This window comes from Aspergillus ambiguus, assembly GCF_047715705.1.
Source record: "Aspergillus ambiguus strain CBS 117.58 unplaced genomic scaffold BDV59scaffold_44, whole genome shotgun sequence".
NCBI classification, from domain to species: Eukaryota; Fungi; Ascomycota; class Eurotiomycetes; order Eurotiales; family Aspergillaceae; genus Aspergillus; species Aspergillus ambiguus.
In genome coordinates, this window is record NW_027395557.1 from 11122 (window position 1) to 33775 (window position 22654).

At 48.4% G+C, this 22654-nt stretch overlaps 13 protein-coding genes across 13 annotated transcripts; 8 read left to right on the forward strand and 5 right to left on the reverse strand.

Moving 5' to 3' along the window:
- Positions 1–8: 8 nt before the first annotated feature.
- BDV59DRAFT_186795 (uncharacterized protein) lies at positions 9–2403 on the forward strand (the record flags this gene model as incomplete). Its single annotated transcript, XM_073691085.1, has 4 exons — positions 9–153; positions 206–259; positions 1819–1898; positions 2069–2403. Coding segments are annotated over exons 1-4 (164 nt in total), but the record flags the coding sequence as incomplete, so codon positions are not given.
- Positions 2404–3032: 629 nt separating this feature from the next.
- BDV59DRAFT_186800 (uncharacterized protein) lies at positions 3033–3942 on the reverse strand. The gene has a single exon (XM_073691086.1). The coding sequence runs from the start codon at positions 3545–3547 to the stop codon at positions 3053–3055; it is 495 nt and encodes a 164-aa protein (XP_073544002.1). The 5' UTR covers positions 3548–3942; the 3' UTR covers positions 3033–3052.
- A 368-nt stretch (positions 3943–4310) lies between these two features.
- BDV59DRAFT_119734 (uncharacterized protein) lies at positions 4311–5136 on the forward strand. Its single transcript, XM_073686769.1, has 2 exons — positions 4311–4646; positions 4695–5136. Exons 1-2 carry the CDS (start codon positions 4572–4574, stop codon positions 5022–5024), a joined length of 405 nt encoding a protein of 134 aa, XP_073544003.1. The 5' UTR covers positions 4311–4571; the 3' UTR covers positions 5025–5136.
- A 348-nt stretch (positions 5137–5484) lies between these two features.
- On the forward strand, positions 5485–6452 carry BDV59DRAFT_119752 (uncharacterized protein). The gene has a single exon (XM_073686770.1). It carries the CDS (start codon positions 5600–5602, stop codon positions 6254–6256), a length of 657 nt encoding a protein of 218 aa, XP_073544004.1. The 5' UTR covers positions 5485–5599; the 3' UTR covers positions 6257–6452.
- BDV59DRAFT_186803 (uncharacterized protein) lies at positions 5866–9035 on the reverse strand. The gene is made up of 3 exons (XM_073691087.1): positions 8510–9035; positions 8180–8463; positions 5866–8129 (listed from the first exon to the last, which is right to left on the reverse strand). Exons 1-3 carry the CDS (start codon positions 8898–8900, stop codon positions 6432–6434), a joined length of 2373 nt encoding a protein of 790 aa, XP_073544005.1. The 5' UTR covers positions 8901–9035; the 3' UTR covers positions 5866–6431.
- A 246-nt stretch (positions 9036–9281) lies between these two features.
- Positions 9282–11089, reverse strand: BDV59DRAFT_186808 (uncharacterized protein). The gene is made up of 5 exons (XM_073691088.1): positions 10875–11089; positions 10236–10808; positions 10079–10184; positions 9640–10031; positions 9282–9578 (listed from the first exon to the last, which is right to left on the reverse strand). The coding sequence occupies exons 1-4, from the start codon at positions 10875–10877 to the stop codon at positions 9814–9816; spliced, it is 900 nt and encodes a 299-aa protein (XP_073544006.1). The 5' UTR covers positions 10878–11089; the 3' UTR covers positions 9282–9578; positions 9640–9813.
- A 1006-nt stretch (positions 11090–12095) lies between these two features.
- BDV59DRAFT_186815 (uncharacterized protein) lies at positions 12096–13209 on the reverse strand. The gene is made up of 2 exons (XM_073691089.1): positions 12834–13209; positions 12096–12782 (listed from the first exon to the last, which is right to left on the reverse strand). The coding sequence occupies exons 1-2, from the start codon at positions 12983–12985 to the stop codon at positions 12608–12610; spliced, it is 327 nt and encodes a 108-aa protein (XP_073544007.1). The 5' UTR covers positions 12986–13209; the 3' UTR covers positions 12096–12607.
- A 974-nt stretch (positions 13210–14183) lies between these two features.
- On the forward strand, positions 14184–15181 carry BDV59DRAFT_195800 (kinase-like domain-containing protein; the record flags this gene model as incomplete). Its single annotated transcript, XM_073692633.1, has 4 exons — positions 14184–14618; positions 14670–14772; positions 14833–15023; positions 15089–15181. The coding sequence occupies 4 exons, from the start codon at positions 14184–14186 to the stop codon at positions 15179–15181; spliced, it is 822 nt and encodes a 273-aa protein (XP_073544008.1).
- Positions 15182–15545: 364 nt separating this feature from the next.
- BDV59DRAFT_210439 (uncharacterized protein) lies at positions 15546–16253 on the forward strand (the record flags this gene model as incomplete). Its single annotated transcript, XM_073695602.1, has 2 exons — positions 15546–15946; positions 16007–16253. The coding sequence occupies 2 exons, from the start codon at positions 15546–15548 to the stop codon at positions 16251–16253; spliced, it is 648 nt and encodes a 215-aa protein (XP_073544009.1).
- Positions 16254–16750: 497 nt separating this feature from the next.
- Positions 16751–17384, reverse strand: BDV59DRAFT_186819 (uncharacterized protein). Its single transcript, XM_073691090.1, has one exon. The coding sequence runs from the start codon at positions 17300–17302 to the stop codon at positions 17024–17026; it is 279 nt and encodes a 92-aa protein (XP_073544010.1). The 5' UTR covers positions 17303–17384; the 3' UTR covers positions 16751–17023.
- On the forward strand, positions 17310–18936 carry BDV59DRAFT_186820 (uncharacterized protein). The gene has a single exon (XM_073691091.1). It carries the CDS (start codon positions 17499–17501, stop codon positions 18630–18632), a length of 1134 nt encoding a protein of 377 aa, XP_073544011.1. The 5' UTR covers positions 17310–17498; the 3' UTR covers positions 18633–18936.
- A 1010-nt stretch (positions 18937–19946) lies between these two features.
- BDV59DRAFT_119843 (uncharacterized protein) lies at positions 19947–21126 on the forward strand. Its single transcript, XM_073686771.1, has 4 exons — positions 19947–20073; positions 20119–20178; positions 20225–20381; positions 20453–21126. The coding sequence occupies exons 1-4, from the start codon at positions 20047–20049 to the stop codon at positions 20947–20949; spliced, it is 741 nt and encodes a 246-aa protein (XP_073544012.1). The 5' UTR covers positions 19947–20046; the 3' UTR covers positions 20950–21126.
- On the forward strand, positions 20716–22195 carry BDV59DRAFT_119897 (uncharacterized protein). The gene is made up of 3 exons (XM_073686772.1): positions 20716–21395; positions 21463–21755; positions 21828–22195. Exons 1-3 carry the CDS (start codon positions 20971–20973, stop codon positions 22094–22096), a joined length of 987 nt encoding a protein of 328 aa, XP_073544013.1. The 5' UTR covers positions 20716–20970; the 3' UTR covers positions 22097–22195.
- The last annotated feature ends 459 nt before the right edge of the window (positions 22196–22654 follow it).

The window sequence follows — 22654 nt, forward strand, 5'->3', positions numbered from 1 at the left end:
TTTATAAAGGCCTTTGCATTCGCATAACAGTGTAGGGAAACCTAATTCAATAGGGAAAACCTAAACCAAGGCGTGGAAAGAACCCTATCCAATCAGAAGCCCCATATTCCTCACAACGCATCCCCAGGAATAGTTGAGTGTGCTTCGGATGCTCTAGTAAAACAATATATCAGTATACAAACATATCGTGATTCTCATTTCTCACATTGATAAGGCTTTGCCGATACTACAATATCGACCATAACCAACGTAGTATTCACTAAATTTAATTAGCATAGGTGAATTCTTAAAAAAGGGACCAGTCACCTACATTCTTCCCACATCCCATCATCATTAATTTATATATTCTCAAGTTATCTCTTAGAAAGAAGGGGGTCAAAGACATACATTCTTCCTGCATCCCATCTTCATCAGTTTATATGTTTTCAAGTCATCTCCTAGGAAGCAGGGGTCAACCACTTACGGCCTTTCCATGTCTCATCTCTGTTAGGCTGCATATTCTCGAATCATCTCTTGGGAAAAAGGGGACAACCACATACATGCTTCCCACATCCCATATTCGTCAGTGATAATTTCCTCAAGTCATTTCTCGGGGGAAGGGGTTAAACACATACGCACTATCCACATCAAATCTCCGTTAGTCTATATGGCCTCAAGTCACCTCTCGGGGGAAAAGGTTCAACTACATACTTTCTATCCACCCCTCTCTGTCAATCTGTATCTTCTCAAGTCATCTTTCGGGAAAGGGGTCAACCACATACGGCCTTCGCACATTTCATCTCTATCAGTCTACATTCCTCGTTATCTCTCGTTGGTAAGGATTTAACCACATACGCACTATCCACATCCCATCTCTGTCAGTGTATATGTTCTCAATTCATCATCTCTTAGGAAGGAGGGATCAACCACATACTTCCTTTCCATGTCCCGTCTACGTCAGTCTAGATCTTCTAAAATTATCCCTTGGAAAGGCGGGATTAATCACATACTTCCTTTCCACATCCCATCTCTGTCAGTGTATATGTTCTCAATTCATCTCTTAGGAAGGAGGGATCAACCACATACTTCCTTTCCATGTCCCATCTCCGTTAATATATATCTTCTTGAGTCATCTCTCAGGGGAAAGGGATCAACCACATACACCCTATCCAAATCCCATCTCTGTCAGTGTATATGTTCTCAACTCATCTCTTAGGAAGGAGGGGTCAACCACATACAGCCTATCCATGTCCCATCTCCGTTAGTATATATCTTCTTGAGTCATCTCTCAGGGGAAAGGGATCAACCACATACGACCTTTCCATATCCCATCTCCGTCAGTCTAGATTTTCTAAAATTATCCCTTGGAAAGGAGGGATTAATCACATACAGCCTATCCATGTCCCATCTCTGTCAGTCTATACTTTCTCAAGTAATCTCCTACGACGAAGAGGCCATGAACATACACACTATCCACATTCCATCTCAATCAGTCTGTATATTCTCAAGCCATATATTGGGGGAAAAAGGTCGACCACATACAATCTAATCATATCCAATCTCCGTCAGTATGTATATTCTTGAGTCATCTCTCAGGGGAAAGGGATCAACCACATACGACCTTTCCACATCCCATCTCCATCAGTCTATATTTCCTCGTCGTCTCTCAGGAAAAGGAGATCAATCACATACAGACTTTCCATGTCCCATCCCTGTCAGTCTATACTTTCTCGAGTCATCTCTCGGGTGAAAGGGGTTAACCACATACGCACTGTCCACATCCCAACTCCGTCAGTCTAGATCTTCTCATGTGATCTATTAGGCAGGGGACAAGCGTACATTTTGTCTCTTTCCAACACTCTTCTTGTCTTTATCATTGGCTTGTGCTGGCCCTGCTACCACAAAGGTGGCGAACATAACTGCACAAAGGACAGTTAATACCTTCATCTTGTTGATATTTTCGTCGTGTTTCTGTATTGAGGAATAGACTTGTAAAAGACAGTCGCAAGAGAATTGATGATATAATTATAGTCCATTTAGGGATGAGGGAAAGGTCCTAGTATATATATTGAAGACTTGGCTTGGATACCTGCTTGTATTCGGGAATGCTGTAAGAAGTGGCGGTGAGCTCTTTAGAAATCTTTGTGTTGACCAAAATATCCTTGCATAAGAAGGATGCTAGTTATCACATAAATCTTCAATTCCTAATGGCAAATATTAATATTTAAGAATGCTATAATGCTCACGGTGAGCCCTTTAAGTGTTACGTTCGCTGATCAAATTATCCTTGCATTAAACGCATGCAATTCACCACACCGACCTTTAACATCCAATTATAGTCTACATAGATAGGCGGTATAATAAGGGGACGACAAGATGTGCACGGAGTCTGTCGGTTATTATAGTTAACTATAGTTAACTATAAATAGATTTCTGGTTTAGCGTCTTGGCATTAGGGTATGGGAGCAAGCTTTGTTTTCGCGGGGGGTGAAAGAGGTTTCGATTCCGACTGTAGCCTTATGAGTATACAATTGTTTGCAAAACCAGTTTTAGTCCAGTAAGCGTTCCTTTCTCTCCCCGAGCCTACGCCATAGGCACGCTAGTATTCAACAAGACAGCAGTCGATGATCAAATATTCTCATCATTACTGGGTGTAGCTCAATGATGTTGTAGGAAGGGTGACCGACCAGACAGAGTGCTCGCACCAAGGTACCAGGGATCCTCCATCTAAGAGAGCCTGGAAGATTTGCAAAGAAATTATCATGGAGCATTTCTCTGTACATAGTCTCGGAGCGAATATTACAGATTAATGGTCTCACTTAAGTGGTGGAAGACTGAATGTTGCCAAACATTGACTTCATGATATAATCAGATCTGACGAACAACGGCTGGTCATGCACAAATGCCAGTGGAATAGAGGACAGCCTCTAACGCTACATGGGAAGAACGACATGGCTCAAGAAGCTTCCTCGAGACAATGGATGAAGAAACCGAAAACCCAGCTTCCGTTGTCTCCAATCCGCACTTCTAGCATAAACCTCGCGAATTGGTGGACCTCCCAGGGTAATATTTTTTAAAAAAAAAGCTCTGAATTCCACCAAAAGACTCTACGGCCTTCAAGTTGCCGAGAAAAGTCGCCCGAATTAATGAAGGCCCCACGACACAGGCTAAACCTCAAGGAAGCGGTTAAATATCTTCCAGTCCGATTCTGGACAAAAAGGATACAGCCGTCATCTGCGGGACGGAAAGGCCTCTTTGCCATGGGGGGAATTTTGCGCGTGTAACAAGCTTTATGATACATCTTCTCCGTGGATAAAAAGCGATTCGTATCCCGTCCGGTATGGATGGCACCGACATACTTCTCTTGAAGTAAGCTCGACATCACTTGTTCACGTTTTTGGACCTCGAAAACAGGGCCTTCTTGTGGAAACTCTGGTGACGAGTCTCCCGTTGGATGTAGCTGACGGTGCGCTGAAGGACTAATTGCGCTTTTCGACAAGCCTAGAGGCGATTTTCGAGTATCCCTCTCCAATGGGTTCAAAACGGATCTAATATCCATCAACAGCATATCAACCACTCAAGATGGCGCCTTGTGCTTTCCAAAACCGTCTTCGAGACCGACAATACGTGATCTAGTCTGAGAACCAGTGAATCGATCCTTAAACGGCGATCACTTTTGCCTTGACATCTGAAGCATGGCCAATCTATCTCCGATCCAAGCTGATTCAGGGAATTTCCGTGACGGACACTTTGGCTCGCTAGGTCTTTCAATGCACCTGGTAGCAACGCGAACCGTGGGCCTCGGAGACGGGAGATTCTGGATTCTGAGCCAGTATCCGTGTAAAATGCAGGATACCACAGTTAACGTTCTTGAGGCCAGACGTCACGTGTGGGTGGTCCGTGCGGGGCTGTGCTCCGTCAAGCCACTCTCTAGGTGGCTTTCGAATCTATGGTAACATTGGGTGTCGCCAAAGAAAGAAAAAGAAAAAGAAAAAGCCACGAAATTTCAATATTTCGATGCCTAGTTGTGGTCGGCCGATCCTACCATGGAAATGAGCTTCCGTCTTCCGCGTCTTGGGGTCCACAGGTAACAAAGCTGGCGAGAGGGGATCCAGTAATGATACATGCAGGTCGACAAGGTTCTGGGTGGGGCTCGAAATTTATTGGTATTCGATCAATTATACCACTAAATGTAGGACCAGACTTTTGCGGGCGTCGCGGGGCTGGAGATTTAGGCTCCACCGGCTATAGGACAATGTAATGTCAGGCATAGAGGACCTAAGGTCACTATTACCGAACACCACAAGCTTGACTGGAGTTGTAACTTGAGTCAACTTACCACTATGATTAGAGTGATCATTCAAGGAATACGGAGAAATTCCGTAATTACGTTTTGATTTGATCTGTATCCTAACATGAGACTCCAGATACGATCCACGTTTTCCATATTCCTACATCACAGGATAGCCACTACCAGATCCGGACAATGCAATTCCAGTAACTATATCTAGTTTAAGGAGACATGGCTTGCATATGTTCTAGCTCATTCATTCTGATATTTTCTGTCTTGCACGGATATATGACAGCCGACAATGAGACCATTCCCACTTGCAGTTTCGGTACGCTCCATACTCTTCGGCCTATTTGTCGATCCGCTTAACGCTCAGGTGATATGGCCTAGTCTTTGGATGGTGGGGTTACTAATCCGCTGCTAGGACCTCGTGGAGCCAATAGAAGTGAGAGTCTGGGACAGCCCCAACTGTACTGGCAGACCCTCATCTACCATCATCGACTCCACGAACCTCGCAAAGAACATTTCTACCTATTACCGGCCGCTGAGCTTTGAGCTGAAACGACCGTTGCGCGACAACGAACAACTGGATCTATCCGTCACCTTCGATCTTGGCGACTTTCTTCCAAGACAGGGTAGCAACTCTTCATGTGCTGATTTTCTGGAGAGCTATACTGCCGACAATGGAACCACGGATTGTCATAACACTCCTGTTTTCACCTGCCATAGACTCTGGCTCAATCCGGGTCTATAATTCACTGGTAACTGCAGTGTTTGGACGCCAGAGAGAGGTGTCTTATAGGTTTAACGATAGCGCATACAAACCCTTCCCTTTTCAGAAGAGAGTATCAGAAGACAGCAATGCCAGTATCTTAGTTATCCAATGTATATAACGCAGCCATTGGGCTAGCTGTATTCATGAAAGAAATATATATCTATAGGCCTCCCGTCTCTTCTCAAGGTATATCATCACGGCGCTACCAAGCGCAGCTCATTACAGTGAATCAGATGTGCGTTGAGAGGATCTATGCGAAAACATCCCAATCCTACCTAACACCTCTTAGATCTTAACAACATGTTGTCTTTCCTATACACCCGTTTCGCCGTGGCCGTCATGATATATTTCCTGATCGGTACCGGATCAGCAAGACGCCCACCCCTGCGATCGACTAGAATATTTTCCCAGCTGTTAGGACCCCCATCTAGTACATTGCCTACCGGCCAAGCTGTATAAATGGACTAACTGGCTCTAGGACGTCGCATCATCGTCTCACCGACATTCTGTGTGCAACAGAAGCCCCACCATCGCAAACCAGTTCGTGGGGTGTGATGTTTGACCTGGCTGACGCAAATCTTGCCATTGACTCCGCCTGCGATTTCAACGGTGTCGTCCCCATAGGCCGCAGTTCGGGAATAAACAGATTTTACTACCACTCAATGCCTATGACATCGGAATCAGAGGCCGGTAGAAAGCCAAGCCTCATATTCTCAGCGACAGCTATTGATGGGACTAGCTTTGGGCTCACACGGAGAGACTGCATAGATGTCTTTAGGCAGCTGATTATAGGGATGGTATTCTGCCCGGAAGTGGACAGCATGAGTATGGGGGGAGTTGGTGTCGCCCAGCACGGAAATTTCTCTGTGACAGCTGGGAGCCCTGGTGCTCAACGTTCCGACGACTTTCGTAACATGGAACCTATGCAATACTGGAAGTACGTGCCCTCCGGCTTGAAAAGTTCACATAAAGTTTTCACTAATATCGATGGAGCGACAATCACTACTGCAGTATCAAGACGGACAAGGAGTGTCCCAAGATCTAAGGACGCGAAATATCCGGACGGCTATGGCTTTCCGATCCTACGTTTTGGGAGCTGTAGGGGGTCCCTTGGTCTTTCGGTTTGGCTCTTTCGCTCTTCAAGTGTCCGACACCTTAGTCTCTCAGCTATGGTTAACAAGGTGGTTGTGAATCTAGGCTCGATTAGATAGACAAGAAAGCTTCGTATACAGAATTCAGCTCGTATATAAAGATTTCAGACGTAAATAACAACAATTAGTCTCCCTCCAATTTACGACGGAGAAGAGCTTGCACCTTACAGAAAGATGTCGTCCTCGATGGACTGTTGAACTGAACCTTGGCAGCACCCCAACCCAACCAAAAAATTCATAGCTCTTCCTCTGTGTCGTTTGCCTCTGCCGGTGCTAGGCGCTTCTGCACTGGCTCCGAGTCGGATTCTTCCTGGTCCCTGAAGGTACGCTTCCCAGTTACTCTGTCGAACGAGCATACATAGTCCCTGAAATTCGCCGTTGCGGGTTGGTGATGTTCCAGTTCCGTGTACACAAGCACCAAACGGATGCTTTTAATAATGTCAGCAACATCATCAGGATTCAGCAACCCACTATGGATATCAGCGAAGAAGTGGTCGTTGGCGAGAGAGTCCACAAATTTTCCGACCTTGTCATGGAGGTTGGAATCCTCCAAGGCGAATTTGCAGTACTGGCGTGTTTTGAACAGGTAAAACACAGCCAGTGATGTGTTATGCGATTCGAACCAGGCGTTCAAAATTCGGTCGGCCCCCCGGTGATGAAGAATCTCGGTCAGCGTGCCAAGAGGCGCGATATGGCTGTCGTCTTCAAACCCTTCTGCTAACGGTGGCCACACAACAATATCCTGACTTGGGGTCAATTCATCCAGCAATTGTCTCTCCGGGCCTTCTTCCTCCGGGTCCTCTCGTTGCAAGCACAGCGATTCCTCCATTGGGTAATCCTCGTGGATCGGGGTTAGAGGCGTTCCTGGGGGGTGAGGTTCCAAGGCAACCGGAGAGGACGGACCCCAAGGAGGACAAAACTCGGCAGGAAAAATGTCCTCACCAAGAAAGGTAAAGATCATATCTCTCAATATGTTGAAGGATGATGGGTTATCTCCTTCAGACTTGGAGTATGTGTATATGCAGGGAAGGTAAAGGCTTGCGCGATCCTTCTGATGGGATGTGAATGATGGCAGTCCACATCTCTTTGGCGGAATTCCCTCCGTCGTCAATGGAGGCGACACAACATGATAGTCGGTTCTCTCCTCCAGTTCCTTCAAGAGGTCTACTACCTTTCTCGAGGCCTTTTCCTCCCACCTGTCAGGATGAGCATAGATGTTTTTGGGCCGGCGGCCAAGGAGGTATGCTTTCACGTTTGGCTTCAAGTTGGCATCCGCACAGAGACTGTCGACTTGAGGGGACCAGAACCCCAACTGTTTTGCCAGAAGTCCGAGTCGATGGTTGGCCTCCCTTTGCGTTTGGCGAAGTGCGTGCGGGTCGCTCAAGGTTATGTCTTTCCGTGCAGGGAGCTTGGTGCCGGTTAGGCTCTCAATATGCCGGATCGCGAAACACCAGAGTTGGACGTATGCGGCATTTGCCCGGCCCGAGTGGAACTGATGTTGGTCACGCATGTCGACTACAACATATTCTATCACACTTTCGGCAACTTGGACTGGCCACTCGATTCCGCTTCCCGCAAACTGCGTCATAATGGCGTGTCGGAGGTCGGTACCGCGCCTGGGAACCAATTGTTTCAGTGCCTTGGCGCATGGGTGCCAAAGCAGTGTGTCCTGGGTTAGTGAGTGCACTGTCAAGACCCGGCCACGAACGTTAATGAGCTTGTGCAGCAGGTCGTCTCTTGCCGTACCCTCTCGTACATCGGGGAAAAGTGTCCCGTCGTCCATGAGTTGAGTGACCTCTGAGCGATCCGTTGTCGACCACTGCGGCATCAAGTTCGCCAACAAACGCACAGACTGAGCATCGACGGATGACGTCTCATCGGGAAACAGGCCGGACCATATCTTTTGAATGTGGCTTAAGAAGCGGACAGTTTCCTGCAGGCTCAGTGAGCACCTAGTAACGGCCTTGACACATCCCAGCTCACCTTCGGACATCCCATCTCCACTATTCGGCGCAGCAACGTGAAGCAAAAGTCGACCCAAAGTCCCGGGAACACGATCAGCCGATCTAGATACCGAAGTATATTTGGATACTCTGACTTTAGCCGCCTCAGATCCTTTTGAGAACGTGCAGAGACCATCGATTCCCAGAACGTCACCTCAGGCAGACCGGAGAGCTCGCAATGTCGTAGGTTGCGGAAGACATCCCCCGAGGAGAATTCGGGATCCCTGTATAGGCAAAGTCGCCTCCTCAGGTTGTCCGGAAGGTCTGCATGATTCAGCCTGGTGCCAGCGATCACGGGACTAGCGCATACCGTCATGGTAGAGGGTCACCGACCACCAACGATCACCAGGAAGAAGGACGCCCCTTTTTGCGGCCTCCACTCGGTGCCTTCCATATAAACACCATAAGCGTGCCCCTTGGGGAAGGACGAGCCAGGGGAGGCCAGTCCCACCCTTTAGCTGATCCAAAGTCATGCTGGACAAATTGAGGGCTTGCTCCAGCAAGTCACCACTGATCACAGCGGAGATGTAATTATTCGTCTCCTCGCGCGCGCATTTGTCCTTACCAAACTTGGTTCGTAGTCTCTCGACAATCGACACGTCAAACACTCTTTGCCCGAAAAGTGACGCTTGGAAGTCAAGATGTTCCAGTCCCACTTTTGCGTGACCGCGGAAGAAACCACCTAGGTCTGAATCGTTCATTTTGATGGGGTCTCTCTGCAGAGTAATCACATATTTATATCGGACGCCCGTCACATCAGGCACATTATGACAGAAGGTCCGCCCTGACGGCCGCCCAAGGCTAGCGGCCGTCACATGGTGCCGGGAGGCTGTGTTTGACGTCGGTCTACCTATGGTAGAGGTCTGGCGAAGACGCCAGGCTCCCTGTAACGGAGGTCACAATACGACTGTCGTCACTGAGGGGCGGCGGGTAATTCCGAACACCAGTCTCATGTCGACGGGGGTCGGTCCCTGACCGGTGTCCTGTAATGACGGCGACGTAATTTTGGCAGCAGCCCATCGGCGACAGCGGTGTAAGCGGGACCAGCGTCACAGTGGGACGCCAGTCCTATCTCGACGGCAGCCAGTCTTCGACGCTGGTCCGTGGTGACAGGAGTCTCTCTGTGACCGCGATCCTCTCAAGACTGTGCCCAGCACATGACTGGAGCCTTCCTCTGACCGCCGTCTCGTAGCTGCGGCGGTCTCAACCAGACTCAGGTCGTGTAGGGACTACGGCTTCACCATGACCGGACGCTTTATCTGACTGCCGCCTCATTTTAACGGCAGTCCCATTCCAACCGCGGTCCCTGATGGATGGCCGTACAATGCAGACGGGAGTCCAAGTCATAGCTAGTGCCCTTACTTCTACTGTTGATTATCGTGAGATAGAACGGGTTGATTAGGGTCTACTTTAGTGTTTAACTGCCAACAGACGCCGCAGCTTCTATCATCTTTAGGTCTACCTTCACTCCCGAGCCACGTGCTTCCACCCTGGAAACTTGGATGCCCGTTCCATCGCTCGATAGATAAATACGCGTAGTCGGCCAACTCCCGGAGACTTGAGAAGAAAATCGTGCTGTCTCTCATTAGCCATGCACCGTATGTGTGGGCAAACCTATACCTCCAGAAGTACTGGCACGGATGACGTGTCTGTCGATCGCACAAAGACTTTACAGAGGTCGCTGATATCTCCCTGGCGTTCAAACTCGAGGCTTCCTGGGTTGCGTCGTCGGGTTCCAGGCTCCTTCAACCCTAAAAGTAGTTGGCCGACGGCACGCGTGTCTTCGGAGCGACTGGCGTCGGATGCGTCGAGAATGGAGTCCGCGATGTTTGCTGACTAAGATTAGTTGGCATACAACAAATGGCATTTGTTTAGTCACCAAGTTTCAGATTGCAAGTATAGAAGGAAAGGAGCAGGTTCCTGGCATTCAGCCGGCCGTACGCTATGCCAAGCTCGATGTGGATATAATGGAGCCCCTGGAGTACCTACTTCGATGTTAGCCTCACAATTCAATTGGCTCTGAACAGAACACTTGCCTCCTTTCCGATAATGGCCAGATCGATCTCCGTGATATCCTGGCGGCTTGTCGCTTGGACATGATGCAATGATGTCTCAAGCGACTCATAAACCGAATATATCCACGGTTGTTCTATAAGCACGTCCTGAATCAGCACTAGATTCCGTGGCCTGTCCGTGATCACCTTGGTAAATTGCTTCCGCTGGGCACCATCGGCCTCGGCTTTCTTTTTCTTCACGACCACTATGTTGTGGTCTATTGTGTTATCATGGGCGATGATGGCCTTTCCGGCCTGGTCGGATTCGAGGAATTGGTGATATTTGCGCCAGACAGGCTCGTCGGAGATAAAGAGCTTTCGAGAAGATTGAGAGACCGGAGACAGATTGTCGTCATTGGCCGCTGTGCGCGGACTTGTAGGACTCGATATTAGTTTTGTATTCTTCTTGCGTAGGAAATTCGACTTCTTTCGCGATGAGCTGCCTTCAGCAATCCCCTCTAGCTCTGGCTCCTTGTTCTGTTGATTATCGATGCCCTGATAGTCCCTGCCCTCAAGGCTCCGGGGTAGGAGAGTGCGACGGTTGTCGTGGATGTTCATTTCTTCCGTTAGTCGTCCGATTGTGGGCTGAGAACGGACACAAAGAGCTGCAGATGGACTCACCATCTACGCAGTCTGGCCACTTTCAAGGTCTGGTGGACCGTGCATTCAGAATGGAGGCCGCATTGGCCGTGGTTGTTCTGGTATGAGTGAGGACTTAGATTTTTAGATCATCTTCGCTGACCCTCAGCTTTTCTTCTGGGTGGTACGCTCTTGGCCCAGGATCATAAATAACGAAATAGGTGCGTTTCAAGATCCCAGATGAAGGGGCCTCCCTACGCAACGGAAATATTACCGTAATAATATAAAAATAGAATACAAGACGATAACCCTTCCCAGAGAATTTAGCTTGGCAAACCACTTATTAGTATGTTAAGGCCAAATTGAACACGAGTTCAGTCGAGGATCCTGTACGGTAATTTTGGTGTGCAAGATATGACGCCCAGAAGGCGGTTATCTAGCTAGATCTTCCCATCTTGGTTCGAGAAACGGCTTGGGGATAACAGGGACCCATTTCCCTATACCAAGTGAGCAAACAGCACACACATGATTTTACGGGACTATGGTAATTTTTCCACATAAAATACATCAAAGTGTTTTGTAAATCTTTATTTTTGGAGGGGGCGGGGTTGACCGAGAATGTGGGCCAGCGACGCGTTAGAGGCAGAGAATTGATTACACTCGCCCGGCGGAATAGTACATGAAATGGAAGGTGCCGGGTAAGATACGCGAAAACCTGTCTTGGATATAGGAAGTGGGTACATCGAGGAAGAGTTTATTGTCCGCTTTACAAAGGATAGGAGCCCTAGAAGAACTCGTTTTGAAGGGAGATATCGTAAAATACACGTCATGGTCCACTTCATGCTGTTCGAATCACGCCACGAACAACCCACAATTGGCGGTATTAATGTGGACCGATCAGATACCGTGAACAAAGCTTTACTTCGCAATCGAGTCATGGAAACATAGGCTCGGGGAGAATTGTCATAGCTCCGGTAGACCCACGTAAGGTACCCAACCACACCAACCTCTCTAGAAAACATGTGGGTTACAGAAGTGACTTTGCCTTCCCTGAGAACCTGCACTGACCATTACCACCTCAGTAACTTCTCGACATATCAGCATCATACTATCAATATGTGGAAGACCGAGAGACTTTTTCTGAAAACACATGTGGACGGGTGGTTCCGCTGCGGAAAACAAAATATTCACCAAGTGCCAAGGGCGCTGCAACCTGTCCAATCAAAAGATCCGCTACTAGTTCGTCCATGCAAACCGCAGATCCTTATGTAACAGGGAAGGATCACGAAGAACTGTAACGCCAAGCCTGACACTGGACAATCAAGAGAAAGATCCTGGCAGCCCTTAGAACTGGGTAACTTCATTTGTCCCGACGCGCCGCCCTGCCCATCACGCGCGATATCGGCATTCAGGAGTAATCACTACATAGTAGATGCCCAATCCGTACGGTTCACCCTACTGTACGGGCAGCCATTCTCGGTTGAAGATGCCGCTAACTACGTCAAAATGGATCTCTGCAATGTTCTGCCTTAAGAGAAGGACCATGTATATGAAGAAAGGAACTACCATAACGGGACTAGGCTGAACTAAATCCACCGATTTCCACCACTCGCGGGAGACCGAAGGAGTGACTACGGTATTGACCCTTAGCCATGGTTTGTGTAGTAAACGCCAAGTGCCATGACAAATATGGGTTTGTCGTAGTATAGATAGGCGGGGATCACAATGTGATTGGAGACAATATCGCAACCAAGTCCAAATAATCGTCACAAGTTCTATTGAGGCCGTACCACCCGCAGCCGGATCAAGATCAACGCAAGCATCACCACCAGCATCGCAACTGCCCAGCACGTAGTGGGGGTCAGAAATGCAGCACCAGACATATGGGTACGCGTTTTCGACCACAGGGTATTGGAATGGGGCCTTTTAACGAGAAGCTTTTCTCTAGATCTTTGCCGTTAGTTTGTGAACTATAATATTAATCACGGGTTGAGATCTCACAGATCGTCGACGGTCAGTTTATTTGCTTCCCCAGATATGTACATCCGTCTATGCTGAGGTCCGTAGTGTCGTTCTTCTCTGAAATCTGCGGCTGGATCTTTGTCACTAACCCAATGTTCGTAGTTCGAGAATATCCTTGACCTTGTTCGCATCCTCACTGCAATGAAACCGATTTGGGGATTCCAGGAACATCGTAGAGAACCCCATTGTATGAAAATGATGAAAATATATATCCTTAAACACTGAGCCCTTGCGAAAAAGAAGCAAGTATCCGTAACCTGATTATTTACACCGGTCGAAGGTATGCTTCAGTGGTGTCGGTTTTCCGCCATAGTAACTGTCGGTAGAAGGGATTGGGCTGGGTCGGTTGCTCGTGGCGGAGATACAAAGTCAATCGGTTGGCTACGAATACGCGGCCCTGGTCTTCTCGTTTTCATTAAGCTACATTTCGGACATCCGGTTGCGTAGCCTCCCACCAGTAAGGACGACAAGATACAGTTAGACATGGGTAGTCGTATATTACAATTTAGATACCACGCGGACATTACATGCTTGAAAGGCAAAATGATCCTAATTGAGGGACTACCGGGAAAAATACAATATTCCCGCGTGGGCCGAGCTCCGCGTATCTTTCCGGGGGTAAGCAGGAGGCTGGTGTTTTGGTAATTTTACCTTCTAGATGCCAAGGGGACTGAAACACTGGTCGGTTTTGGGGAAGGAATGACGATCAATACACATCACTTTCCATCAACTGAGACCATTACCTAGCAACGGCGATCTGCCTTCCATCTTACAATACGCACATCACCCTCACCATACGCGGGGTCCGTGAAGCTTGGCAGTCAAAAAAGCAAGAATTGTCATAGTACCAAACGGCTCCCACCTAGATCCCCGCGGTGCGGTGACGCAATGCTGCAGAGTTCACTGCACGCCGCGAAACACCCGAACCTTTTTTAGATCGCTGTCTAGTATGACAATGAGACGGAAACACTCGATCATCACAAAACGTCCGTGGTGGCGGTCTATTGTGGCAATATTTGACGACTCGTACGAGAGAACATCTACTGGGAAGGGAAAAGGTAGGCTCATCCAGCGTCAATGGACCAAATAAGATACGTTAATGCGGTTTGATCTCTCCGGTTGATCTCCATAGCCCCATACCGGTGAATACGCGATTTGCCTCTTGCGCTTCACCTTGCGTAAGTAATCAGTGACCTAGTTCCAAGAAAGAGAGCTGGTCTACCTCAGATGCTATTTTATGTACTGTCATATTTGTGGTACTTAAAGAGCCGAAAGCCAGCCAGCACAACGTACCATTGGTCCCATTGCCAACTGTCAATCATTGTAATTATGGCTCCAAGAAGGAAATTGGACTCTCCAATTGAGTTGCCTTACCACACACCCCTCTCGTGTGGAATAAAAGAAGAGAGGGGAATTACTGCCTATCAAGATTCCGGGTATGTGAGATATCAGCATCCCTATTCGGTTATAGATCGTTTCTTTGTGGGAATAGAGCCCCGATGGGGTGGAATCGACGCCATCGAGTTCACCCAGGATCGGCCTGTGTCCTACGTAAAAAGTCTTGGGGTGGCTGAAGGTGAGGTACGCGTGCGCCACTTGAAGCCGACTTCGCATCCAAACCTCGTTAATCTCCGGGAGACTTTCGTTGTGGATAACACCGCCTTTTTCGTGTACGAACCGTGGGGGATCTCGTTACGAGAGTTTCGACAGCTGCAGCCAATTTTCCGACTAGGAGAGGTCGAGGTTGCCACCATTTGCGGTCAAGTAAGTGTCAATCGCGTACCGGGCAAGCAGCGGACTAATCCTACCCTCCAGGTTTTGAACGGCCTAGAGTATATCCACGATAAACTAGGCATGGTGCATGGAAAGATCCAGGAAGGCAATATATACATCATGGAGAATGGTGACGTCAAAATCGGTAGATAAAACCCAGAGGCCCACCGTCACGATCATACTCTAGCTAACGTACTATATTCAGCAAATATAGGAGAGAGGATGATCCAGCAGGACAAAGGGGACGCAAAGGGCAGAGACATAGGGGCTCTCGGTGACCTGGTGAAGACAGTGCTCGGGCTTCAAAGCGACGATGGCACTCGAGGAACGACAGGACTACTCGCTCGAGACTTTGCCGGTGCTGCCTGTTCTGCAACAATTGAGGAACTTCTTCATGTGAGTGGCACATTTTGGCGGCTTCCTACGTCTGGTCCCCGACTGATCTGACTATCTACCCATAGCATCCTTTCCTAAATCTCCAGTCGGGTGGTTGGTGTCTCCGGCCAATGGCTGTACTCTGTGCCATTGCTCAGAAATGGAGGCAAAGTAAATGATCATCTGGGCCGGTTGTTTTTTGGGGGGGTTGGGGTTGTCGGTGTTCTGCGACGGCTTGTAGAAGATTTGATACCTAACACGTCGACACGGGAGAAAACGGGAATCTTTAGGGAATTCTGCAAATGTGATCAGTTCTCAGTGCTCTCACGTCAACACAACCGTTGAAATCCGTGAGATATTTTACGGCGAATACAAGACCTTTAACATGTGACGGTTCAATATGCTCTCTGCCGACAATGGTAAAATTTCCCTGTAGGACACCAGAAAAATGTACATAACGACCTTCTCTTCCTGCAAGGGTCTATCGTACCAGGTCTACCTTGCCAACTACACTGAAGCCCACAGCTCGCATTGCTTTCAGCCATGTCCTCCAACGACCAGGTCCCTGCAGACACGACCAAACCCGATGCTTGCAAGTTGACGCGCGAGGGAACTGACCTCACCGTCAACACCGAGTACATCAGCATGCTCCTGGAGCTGGATACAATCCATTGGATTTACAACGTCCTCGCCAGTACCGCAAACTGGGCCCTGCTAGCCGGGTACCTCGTCATTCCGGGAACGTTCACTTCACTTCAGAACTCCAGTGCGTTCGAGGACAAAATCCTTAGCATCTTCCAGAAAAAGGCAATCCTTAGTAGCGTCCAGAATCCACCGTTGGCCGCCATCGCAGGTACCTTCTTCTTTACGGGGTTGATCTCCATGGTGTGCCTATATCGTCGTTGGATTGGTAACTATATTTGGGTTATAAATCGTCTGTTTCTGTGAGTAGTGGTCGCCTCGGACCATGTTCACCCCGAAGACAAGTTCGCTAATTATACCAGCCCCACTTTGCTCAATGCTGGTGCCGGACTCCTTACATCTCTCATCAGCATATACACCGCAAAGTCTGGTGACTGGTCAATCATGGCTCTGTTGACTGTGATTACGACAGGCTTATCATGTGTTATTTCCTTATCCCTGACTATATACTTCAAGTTTTGGAAGCTTAAGCTAGTCCAAGAAGAACACGAACGGCAAGTGAAGGCAGACCTGGAAATTGTGTATCCCATACCTAGAAAGGACGCTTAGTGGGTCTGCTTTTAGATTTGTATTGGCTCTCATGTGCGCGGACGGAGTTACGGAGGTTGGGACTCGGCCCAAGCATACGTCGACATATTATGGGGTGATGTGCCCGAAGAAGAAGTACATAAATTACATGAAGTCATCTAGGCATACATGTAATATAAGGGAGCCATACCACTTGGAAGATGGGAGATCTTACTCACATATTCTCATGTGAGAGAACGGAGCTATGGTCATGTAGTGGTGCCGTCGGTCTTAGATATACTACAAAACTGCCCTGGACGTTTCACGGACCCAAATTCGAATGTTTCTTACAGTGATCTGGTAAATATACCAGATCCGTTGAAGCTATGCCAGGATGACGTCAAGCCAGCCTGAGTGATTATCACTATCACCGTATTCCTTGGCGCGTACCGAAGAATACATTCGACAGTCTTCTCTATTGATTCTCGGTAAACACAGCGTCGGCGTTTCATGAGAGCGGTATTCTGCCTTAGTACGGATTGTAAAGAGGAAACAAAGTGAATTAATTTCATGAATTACAGCTAATGGCAACGGCGCAGGCAAAGGGCTATACCATCTGTCATGTCGTTCTTAAGTACTCAGAGGACATGGTTGCTAGTTACGATGGAGCCCAGATCGCAACACATATAAACAGCTGATTCCCATCCCTGATTCCCGTTTCTACCGTTGAACATCATCACTGACACACCGAACAATCCCTGGAAGACGGCAAATCTCTTTTCACACGCTCGCCTCCAACGCAGTAACCTCCATCAGCAGTCGTTATCAATCCTTCTACCGCCGCTAGCAAATATGCCAAAGGCAAAGAAGAACAAAAAACCGTCTGCTGCTATGAAAGGAAAGAAGAAGCAGACAGAGGTAGAGCAGCCGCCGCCAGAGCCTAAAGAGAGTACGAGTGGAGGAGAAGATAACGGACAAAGTGACCTCGATATGGAAATGGATGCAGAAGACCTTTCTGACGATGAGCCTCCCACGACCCAAATACGTCGACACAAAAGACAGAAGTTGGATTCTTGGGCAAAAGATATCATTGATGACCTTGTCCGCCAACACGGAGAAGAGATCCAAAGAGAGGTCTTCCAGAGTCGCAACCCAAAACTTGATATATTGGAGACATATATCAAGGAAGCGAATACCCAGATCCGGAGTGCCAATTTAAAGAATGGCGTACACAAGGATCAGAGTATTATACCGGACGATATACATCGGAGGCATTTTCAATCGTGGATGGCTCTCGTGGAATCCGATGCGGTGAAGGATGACCCCGATAGGGCGTGGGAAGCATATTATGGGACCCATAGAGTGATTCGCTTGACCAATCGCGAGTACCATTTGCCAGACGAATGGAATTTTCCACCTGATGCCACCCAAGAAGTATTCGGAGATCCCCCCGAAGGCATGGGAGATGTCTCCGACACAGATTCGGCTGTCGAATACTCTGATGAGTCGGAGTCCGAAGGTTCGGATGCAGATGATGTGGACGGAGTGGACGGGATTGACGCCTTGGAGTCCAGGATGCGGGAAGAATACAGCGCACTGTCACGCGGTAAGGTACTTTACTGGTGGCCGATCGGGACGGGGACCCAGGTGTTCGTTCGATATGGTTCTAAAAGACAGCCAATCTATCGAGTGCGGGCAGGGTCGTCGGAAGTATTTGACAAACGTTCTACAGAGCTCGTCCTCAGCCAGACCAGAGGAAGTAAAAAGATGATAATCAGTGACAATGGCGTCAAGAAAGAAATGTGGGAGTACTCCCGCAACCAGGTCGTGGATATCATCGGCGTGGGCTGGAAGGTTGAGGATGACGATGAACATGGAGTCAATGCTCTGGCACTAATACGGCCCCAGAAAGACGCTGTTTATCCCCATACTAGGGCGTTGGTGAAATGGAATGATGGAAAGGTCACCCTCGAACGCAGAGGATTCGTCCGGCGTATTGCCATGGGCAACAGTGCCAACGGTGACCGGATGCTCTATCTGAAAGCAAGGGAACTGGAAAACGCCTACTGGGGATACGACGTCGAGTATGAGAGCGATACAGAGGCGTACGACAGTGAAAGCAGCCAGGAACAGAGATCCTCAAAGCAACAGAGTCGTTCTTCCCAATCTAAGCGACGCCCTCAGAGGAAGAAAGGCAACAAGTACGTGACAGAAACTGAGACGGTCAGCGAGGCAGATTCGGAAGCGTCCTTGGAGATCGTCCGTTCCAAAAAGCGCGCAGCCTCCAAGCATTCCAAGAAAGAGGCCGACATTGATGACGCCATCCGCCGTCTAGCACGGGAGCTTGATGAGCTCAAACTCAAAAAGCAAAAGAGCCATAACAAGAAAAAGACTTCTTCGCAACATCGACGTCGGAGATAAAACGATTTGGGACAAGCAGACGATCGATCAACCAGTTGCGGGATGTGCTTGGGCTCATCTTCAAGCGAACTTTGTGACTACGGGAGATATAAGTGATAGATGAGCGGCGGGAAGAAAAATATCACAGCGGTTTAAGGCCTGATTGATGGAATCTTGCTGATTAAACGCGTGGCGGCGCTACAACTTCATCTATGGCGATCCATTTCTTTTGTTTGCATGTGCTTTCATTTTTTCATCTTCGCACACTATGTCGGTAGTTTAACTGGTTAGAGATATGAGTAAGCCATTAAATAGTCTTTTCATGCACCTGATATATTTGATACTAGGAGGAGCGTCGCGGCAAAGGCAAGGTTGAAAGATGTGCTTCGTTGCCAATGAATGATTCAAGGAAAAGATCTTCATAGTATTGGTGCATCCTTGCTCCTTTTGATCCAGCTATCTTTCTAGTTCCTGACTTGGTCGCTAATAGACCGGATTTCCCTATCGTCTATTCGACCCGGGAGGGTGTTACAGATGTCTGTTGCTTGGGAACACACTCTCCGTCTCAATGTCCAACTTAAGACCTCGAAACAGTCTCTCCGGTCAAATCCAAACCCAAAGGCACAACACTCTTGGAATCTTGCCCCTCAGGGTACATGGCATGAATTGATGGTGTTACTGAATGGTAGTCTCTCGCTGATAGAACCTACCACGTGAATCTGAAAGTGCCCAGTCGCATACGGCACCACCGATCTTACCCCCAGATCTGTAATTACTAGAGTGGGGCACACAAAGTCATACACGAACTTAGTACCATATCGCGTGGGGAGTCATCTCGGTATTACCTCGGGGAGGCCTCATGCACGCTTCCGTCTAAGCCTGGTATGGTGGAAATAATCCAGCCATGCTGGATCTACGTCAAGAGCTCGTAATTTACGCAGCCCCATCGGCCAGAATGTCAAGAACAGGTACCTGACGATCACGCAGATCACGCTCGTAATATTACCGCCGGTCCGAGCGTCTTGCTAAGTTGGTGGAGCCAATTCACAGAGGTGTATTTTCCCACATAATTACCCTGACGTAAGTTGAACGGACAGATCTGTCAGGCTATGCGGGATTTTCAATGAAGGCGAAGCTCCTGTCTTACCTTTGGCGTTGGTTAAGAGTGGTATCTTGATCCTAGGCCTTGGCACGTTTTCCTGGGGCAACGGGGTTGAATCGCTGTTTCCGAACATCGTATATTGCTCGTGTGGGTTATATCCCACAACCTTGTTCCGGCTCCGGAGTCAACGATATAAAGAAGGTGCGTTGCGATTTCCCTAACCCTTTTCTAACAGTATTGACTACTTTTATATGATTATGCTCTGATCCTGAGCTGAGATCACGTGTTGATAAACTCCACCCGCTGCACTTGTTTCCAGAGCGCCTTACAACAATGCAAGATAGCATGTTGGGCTTTGAGGTGTGTCATATCCCGTGCTGGTGAACCTGACATTAACTCCGCAAGGTCCTTCTGACTCGCCGTGAGCTGGAATATACCACACTCTGTGAAGACGAACTTACAAAGGTAAGCTCAGTACTACCCCAAGATTGTATCAAGACTGACTTGCAAGTTTGCTGGGGCCTTCCACGATATAATTGCCAAATCTGGAAACATAGACCCAACCCAGCTAGCGGAAGTCCTCCATCGACTCCGCAGCGTAGGAGTAATAAAATCGTGGACTGTGTCTAGTGACGGGGATTCGATCAAGAGCAGTCCTTCCATTGAAGGTATAGTCTACTCTGTTTGTCCATGTTTATGCTCATTATTTTGCGAGAGAAAGCTAACATGGTAGGCAAAGCAAACATGCTAGCCGCGAGAACCGTTAGTCCAATGGGGGATAACTGTCGCCTGTACGGCCAAAAAATCGGCTCCGCCGATGTTGGTCACAATCCTGTCGGAAGCGGCTGGCGTGCTAGGAAACGAAAGGCCGGAACCATCACTCAAGTAGTGGAAAATGGGGGCAATAGACTTGGCCGTACGGCCATTTCTCCGTTGGCCCAAATAACCGACCGGATCAGCCCGCATCCTAGTGAGACCGATCCACGGCAAAATTCACCTCCAACTGATTCCTGCCGAAAACGAAGGCGCAAAACACATTCCGCTCCTCTCCAAGGCCAGGTTGATGAGCTGGACGGCGCAGAAGAACCAGAAGAGAGTGGGCTCTACCCCGACGATGGCGCATCAACTATGTCTCCAGCTGACGCAGTAACCGTATTTCCAAAGGCGTGCGGCCTTGCTAAGAGCCCGTGCCTCAGGAAACAAGAACTAAGTCAAGTATTCAGCTTAAGTACATGATTGGTTGTTCCTGACCCTGGTATGGTGCTCCGGCCACTATTGGATTCTTGGCAGAAGAACGTGACTCAAGGTGCACACGCCCTTGGATTGCCGCACGAGTGGAAAGGAGTCAATGCAGCGGGGGCTTATGCGCGTTTACTCAGGAATGATGCTTGCCGTGATGGGGTAGGTCAGCGTGTAGCAAGAATGTTGCTGGTTCTTAATTATACGGAAATTTGCAGAAATCCGGACGCATATTGCCCGCGGCGAGTAAAAGGAAAGGCGGTGGCGCATGTAATTGATTGTATTGCACGCGCGTATCTCGACGATACCTCCAAGAACCCATCCAAACAAGATCGCGATGCTATTCACAATCACCTCAGGCAGGGCAGATGGCTATGGACGCTTGCTCGCCAGGTGGGCATTGGTATTGTCTTGACTTGCAGTGTTGAGTTAATGTCCGCGATGTATACAGGACCCCACCCCTCTTTTTACTTTGACATAGTTCATGTCTGAGATAACCTGCTTATACAGAAAGAACGTCAGCATCCGTAATGTCGTCATCGATGCTGTTGCCGCACATACTGTGTCCACTCGTCCCGGAGTGGTGCGATTACTCTGCTCTATGGAGCCAGTGGTGACGGACTTGATGTTTGGGCGACTGCATGGCGAGCTGTTTGACGCCGTGAATGCCGATGGATCTGGCATATTAGGGCTATCCAACTTGCGGCGCATAAACGAAGAGGATCAGGCTCTTCTACCAAAGCTACCTGAGCCAGATGGCGAGTGTGCTCTCATTAATGTGGAGCCGACAGTACAACCCCGCGGTAAGAACATTGGGGTTCCCAATTTGTAGGGGTCATTCCTTAAGAGTAAAGAGTGGCTGAATGCAATTATAGACAATCACAATGCTAACCCTGTCCTCGTCGGGCCGAATTTGGACGAAATTAGACTCCGAGTGGGCCAGCGAAAGGACAAAATGATATTTGCTCTTTTACACACCGCCAACCTATCTGGCGATGTCAAATACATCACTTCTGATGAACGAAAACTACCTTTTCTTTCGCTGCCTGAGAGACGGTTACAAATACAACGGGCCAGAAAGAAAAATTACCTTTGTGGATATAGGTGTTATTCTCAACATTCGCGGACAAATTGGAACTATTGAGCTACTATCACTGTGGAAAGATCCGAAGACACCAGTTGAAAGCGAACATAAAAAGCTACAAAGTCAATATGCTTTTTTCCGCAGAAAAGAAGATAAATACCCTGGAGTCGCCAGAACATCAGTAAAGGCGGGCCTATTTTCACGTCAAGTGACATTGGACTGGTATTAGCTCTGGACCTGGGATGCTTTGAGGAGAGGCTACAGTTTATTTCCCAGGGAACCAAAAATTGTGGATGGTCGGTGGGTTCCATGGGCGACGGTATGAGCTACGCGAACCATACTACTATCATTTCCGCTTCTCAACTCGAGACGCGAAAGAGACTCCTCGACTGCTGTCCCTTCAGTCGGCAACTTCGCCATTAGGGTAAATCACATGGGGTGCGCAGCTTAACTGTCTCCGTCTTTTGGCGCTGCAGGGTGAGGATGTTGGTTCAAAGTTAGGTGGCTAGTCAATTCAACCAATACTGCAAGATGCTGCTACATGCAACATGGATAAGGCATGGTACATGTCTGAGTTGCTCTCCACCCATGACTGAAGGACGTAGAACACAAATAAAA

Coding starts and splice junctions, on each gene's coding strand:
- BDV59DRAFT_186819 (XM_073691090.1), bottom strand. CDS start 17,302: ATGATATCTTTTGCCCAAGAATCCAACTTCTGTCTTTTGTGTCGACGT.
- BDV59DRAFT_186820 (XM_073691091.1), top strand. CDS start 17,499: ATGGCTCTCGTGGAATCCGATGCGGTGAAGGATGACCCCGATAGGGCG.
- BDV59DRAFT_186803 (XM_073691087.1), bottom strand. CDS start 8,900: ATGAACGATTCAGACCTAGGTGGTTTCTTCCGCGGTCACGCAAAAGTG. Junction 8,464..8,509: donor GGTGACCCTCTACCATGACG/GTATGCGCTAGT, acceptor TGAATCATGCAG/ACCTTCCGGACAACCTGAGG. Junction 8,130..8,179: donor TGGAGATGGGATGTCCGAAG/GTGAGCTGGGAT, acceptor CTGAGCCTGCAG/GAAACTGTCCGCTTCTTAAG.
- BDV59DRAFT_119843 (XM_073686771.1), top strand. CDS start 20,047: ATGCAAGATAGCATGTTGGGCTTTGAG. Junction 20,179..20,224: donor GTGAAGACGAACTTACAAAG/GTAAGCTCAGTA, acceptor CTGACTTGCAAG/TTTGCTGGGGCCTTCCACGA. Junction 20,382..20,452: donor GAGCAGTCCTTCCATTGAAG/GTATAGTCTACT, acceptor TGGTAGGCAAAG/CAAACATGCTAGCCGCGAGA.
- BDV59DRAFT_119752 (XM_073686770.1), top strand. CDS start 5,600: ATGTTTGACCTGGCTGACGCAAATCTTGCCATTGACTCCGCCTGCGAT.
- BDV59DRAFT_186800 (XM_073691086.1), bottom strand. CDS start 3,547: ATGCTGTTGATGGATATTAGATCCGTTTTGAACCCATTGGAGAGGGAT.
- BDV59DRAFT_119897 (XM_073686772.1), top strand. CDS start 20,971: ATGGTGCTCCGGCCACTATTGGATTCTTGGCAGAAGAACGTGACTCAA. Junction 21,396..21,462: donor GTTGAGTTAATGTCCGCGAT/GTATACAGGACC, acceptor CTGCTTATACAG/AAAGAACGTCAGCATCCGTA. Junction 21,756..21,827: donor GCCGACAGTACAACCCCGCG/GTAAGAACATTG, acceptor ATGCAATTATAG/ACAATCACAATGCTAACCCT.
- BDV59DRAFT_119734 (XM_073686769.1), top strand. CDS start 4,572: ATGAGACCATTCCCACTTGCAGTTTCGGTACGCTCCATACTCTTCGGC. Junction 4,647..4,694: donor TCGATCCGCTTAACGCTCAG/GTGATATGGCCT, acceptor ATCCGCTGCTAG/GACCTCGTGGAGCCAATAGA.
- BDV59DRAFT_186815 (XM_073691089.1), bottom strand. CDS start 12,985: ATGCGAACAAGGTCAAGGATATTCTCGAACTACGAACATTGGGTTAGT. Junction 12,783..12,833: donor AAACTGACCGTCGACGATCT/GTGAGATCTCAA, acceptor CTAACGGCAAAG/ATCTAGAGAAAAGCTTCTCG.
- BDV59DRAFT_186808 (XM_073691088.1), bottom strand. Junction 10,185..10,235: donor TGGCCATTATCGGAAAGGAG/GCAAGTGTTCTG, acceptor ACATCGAAGTAG/GTACTCCAGGGGCTCCATTA. Junction 10,032..10,078: donor TACTTGCAATCTGAAACTTG/GTGACTAAACAA, acceptor AATCTTAGTCAG/CAAACATCGCGGACTCCATT.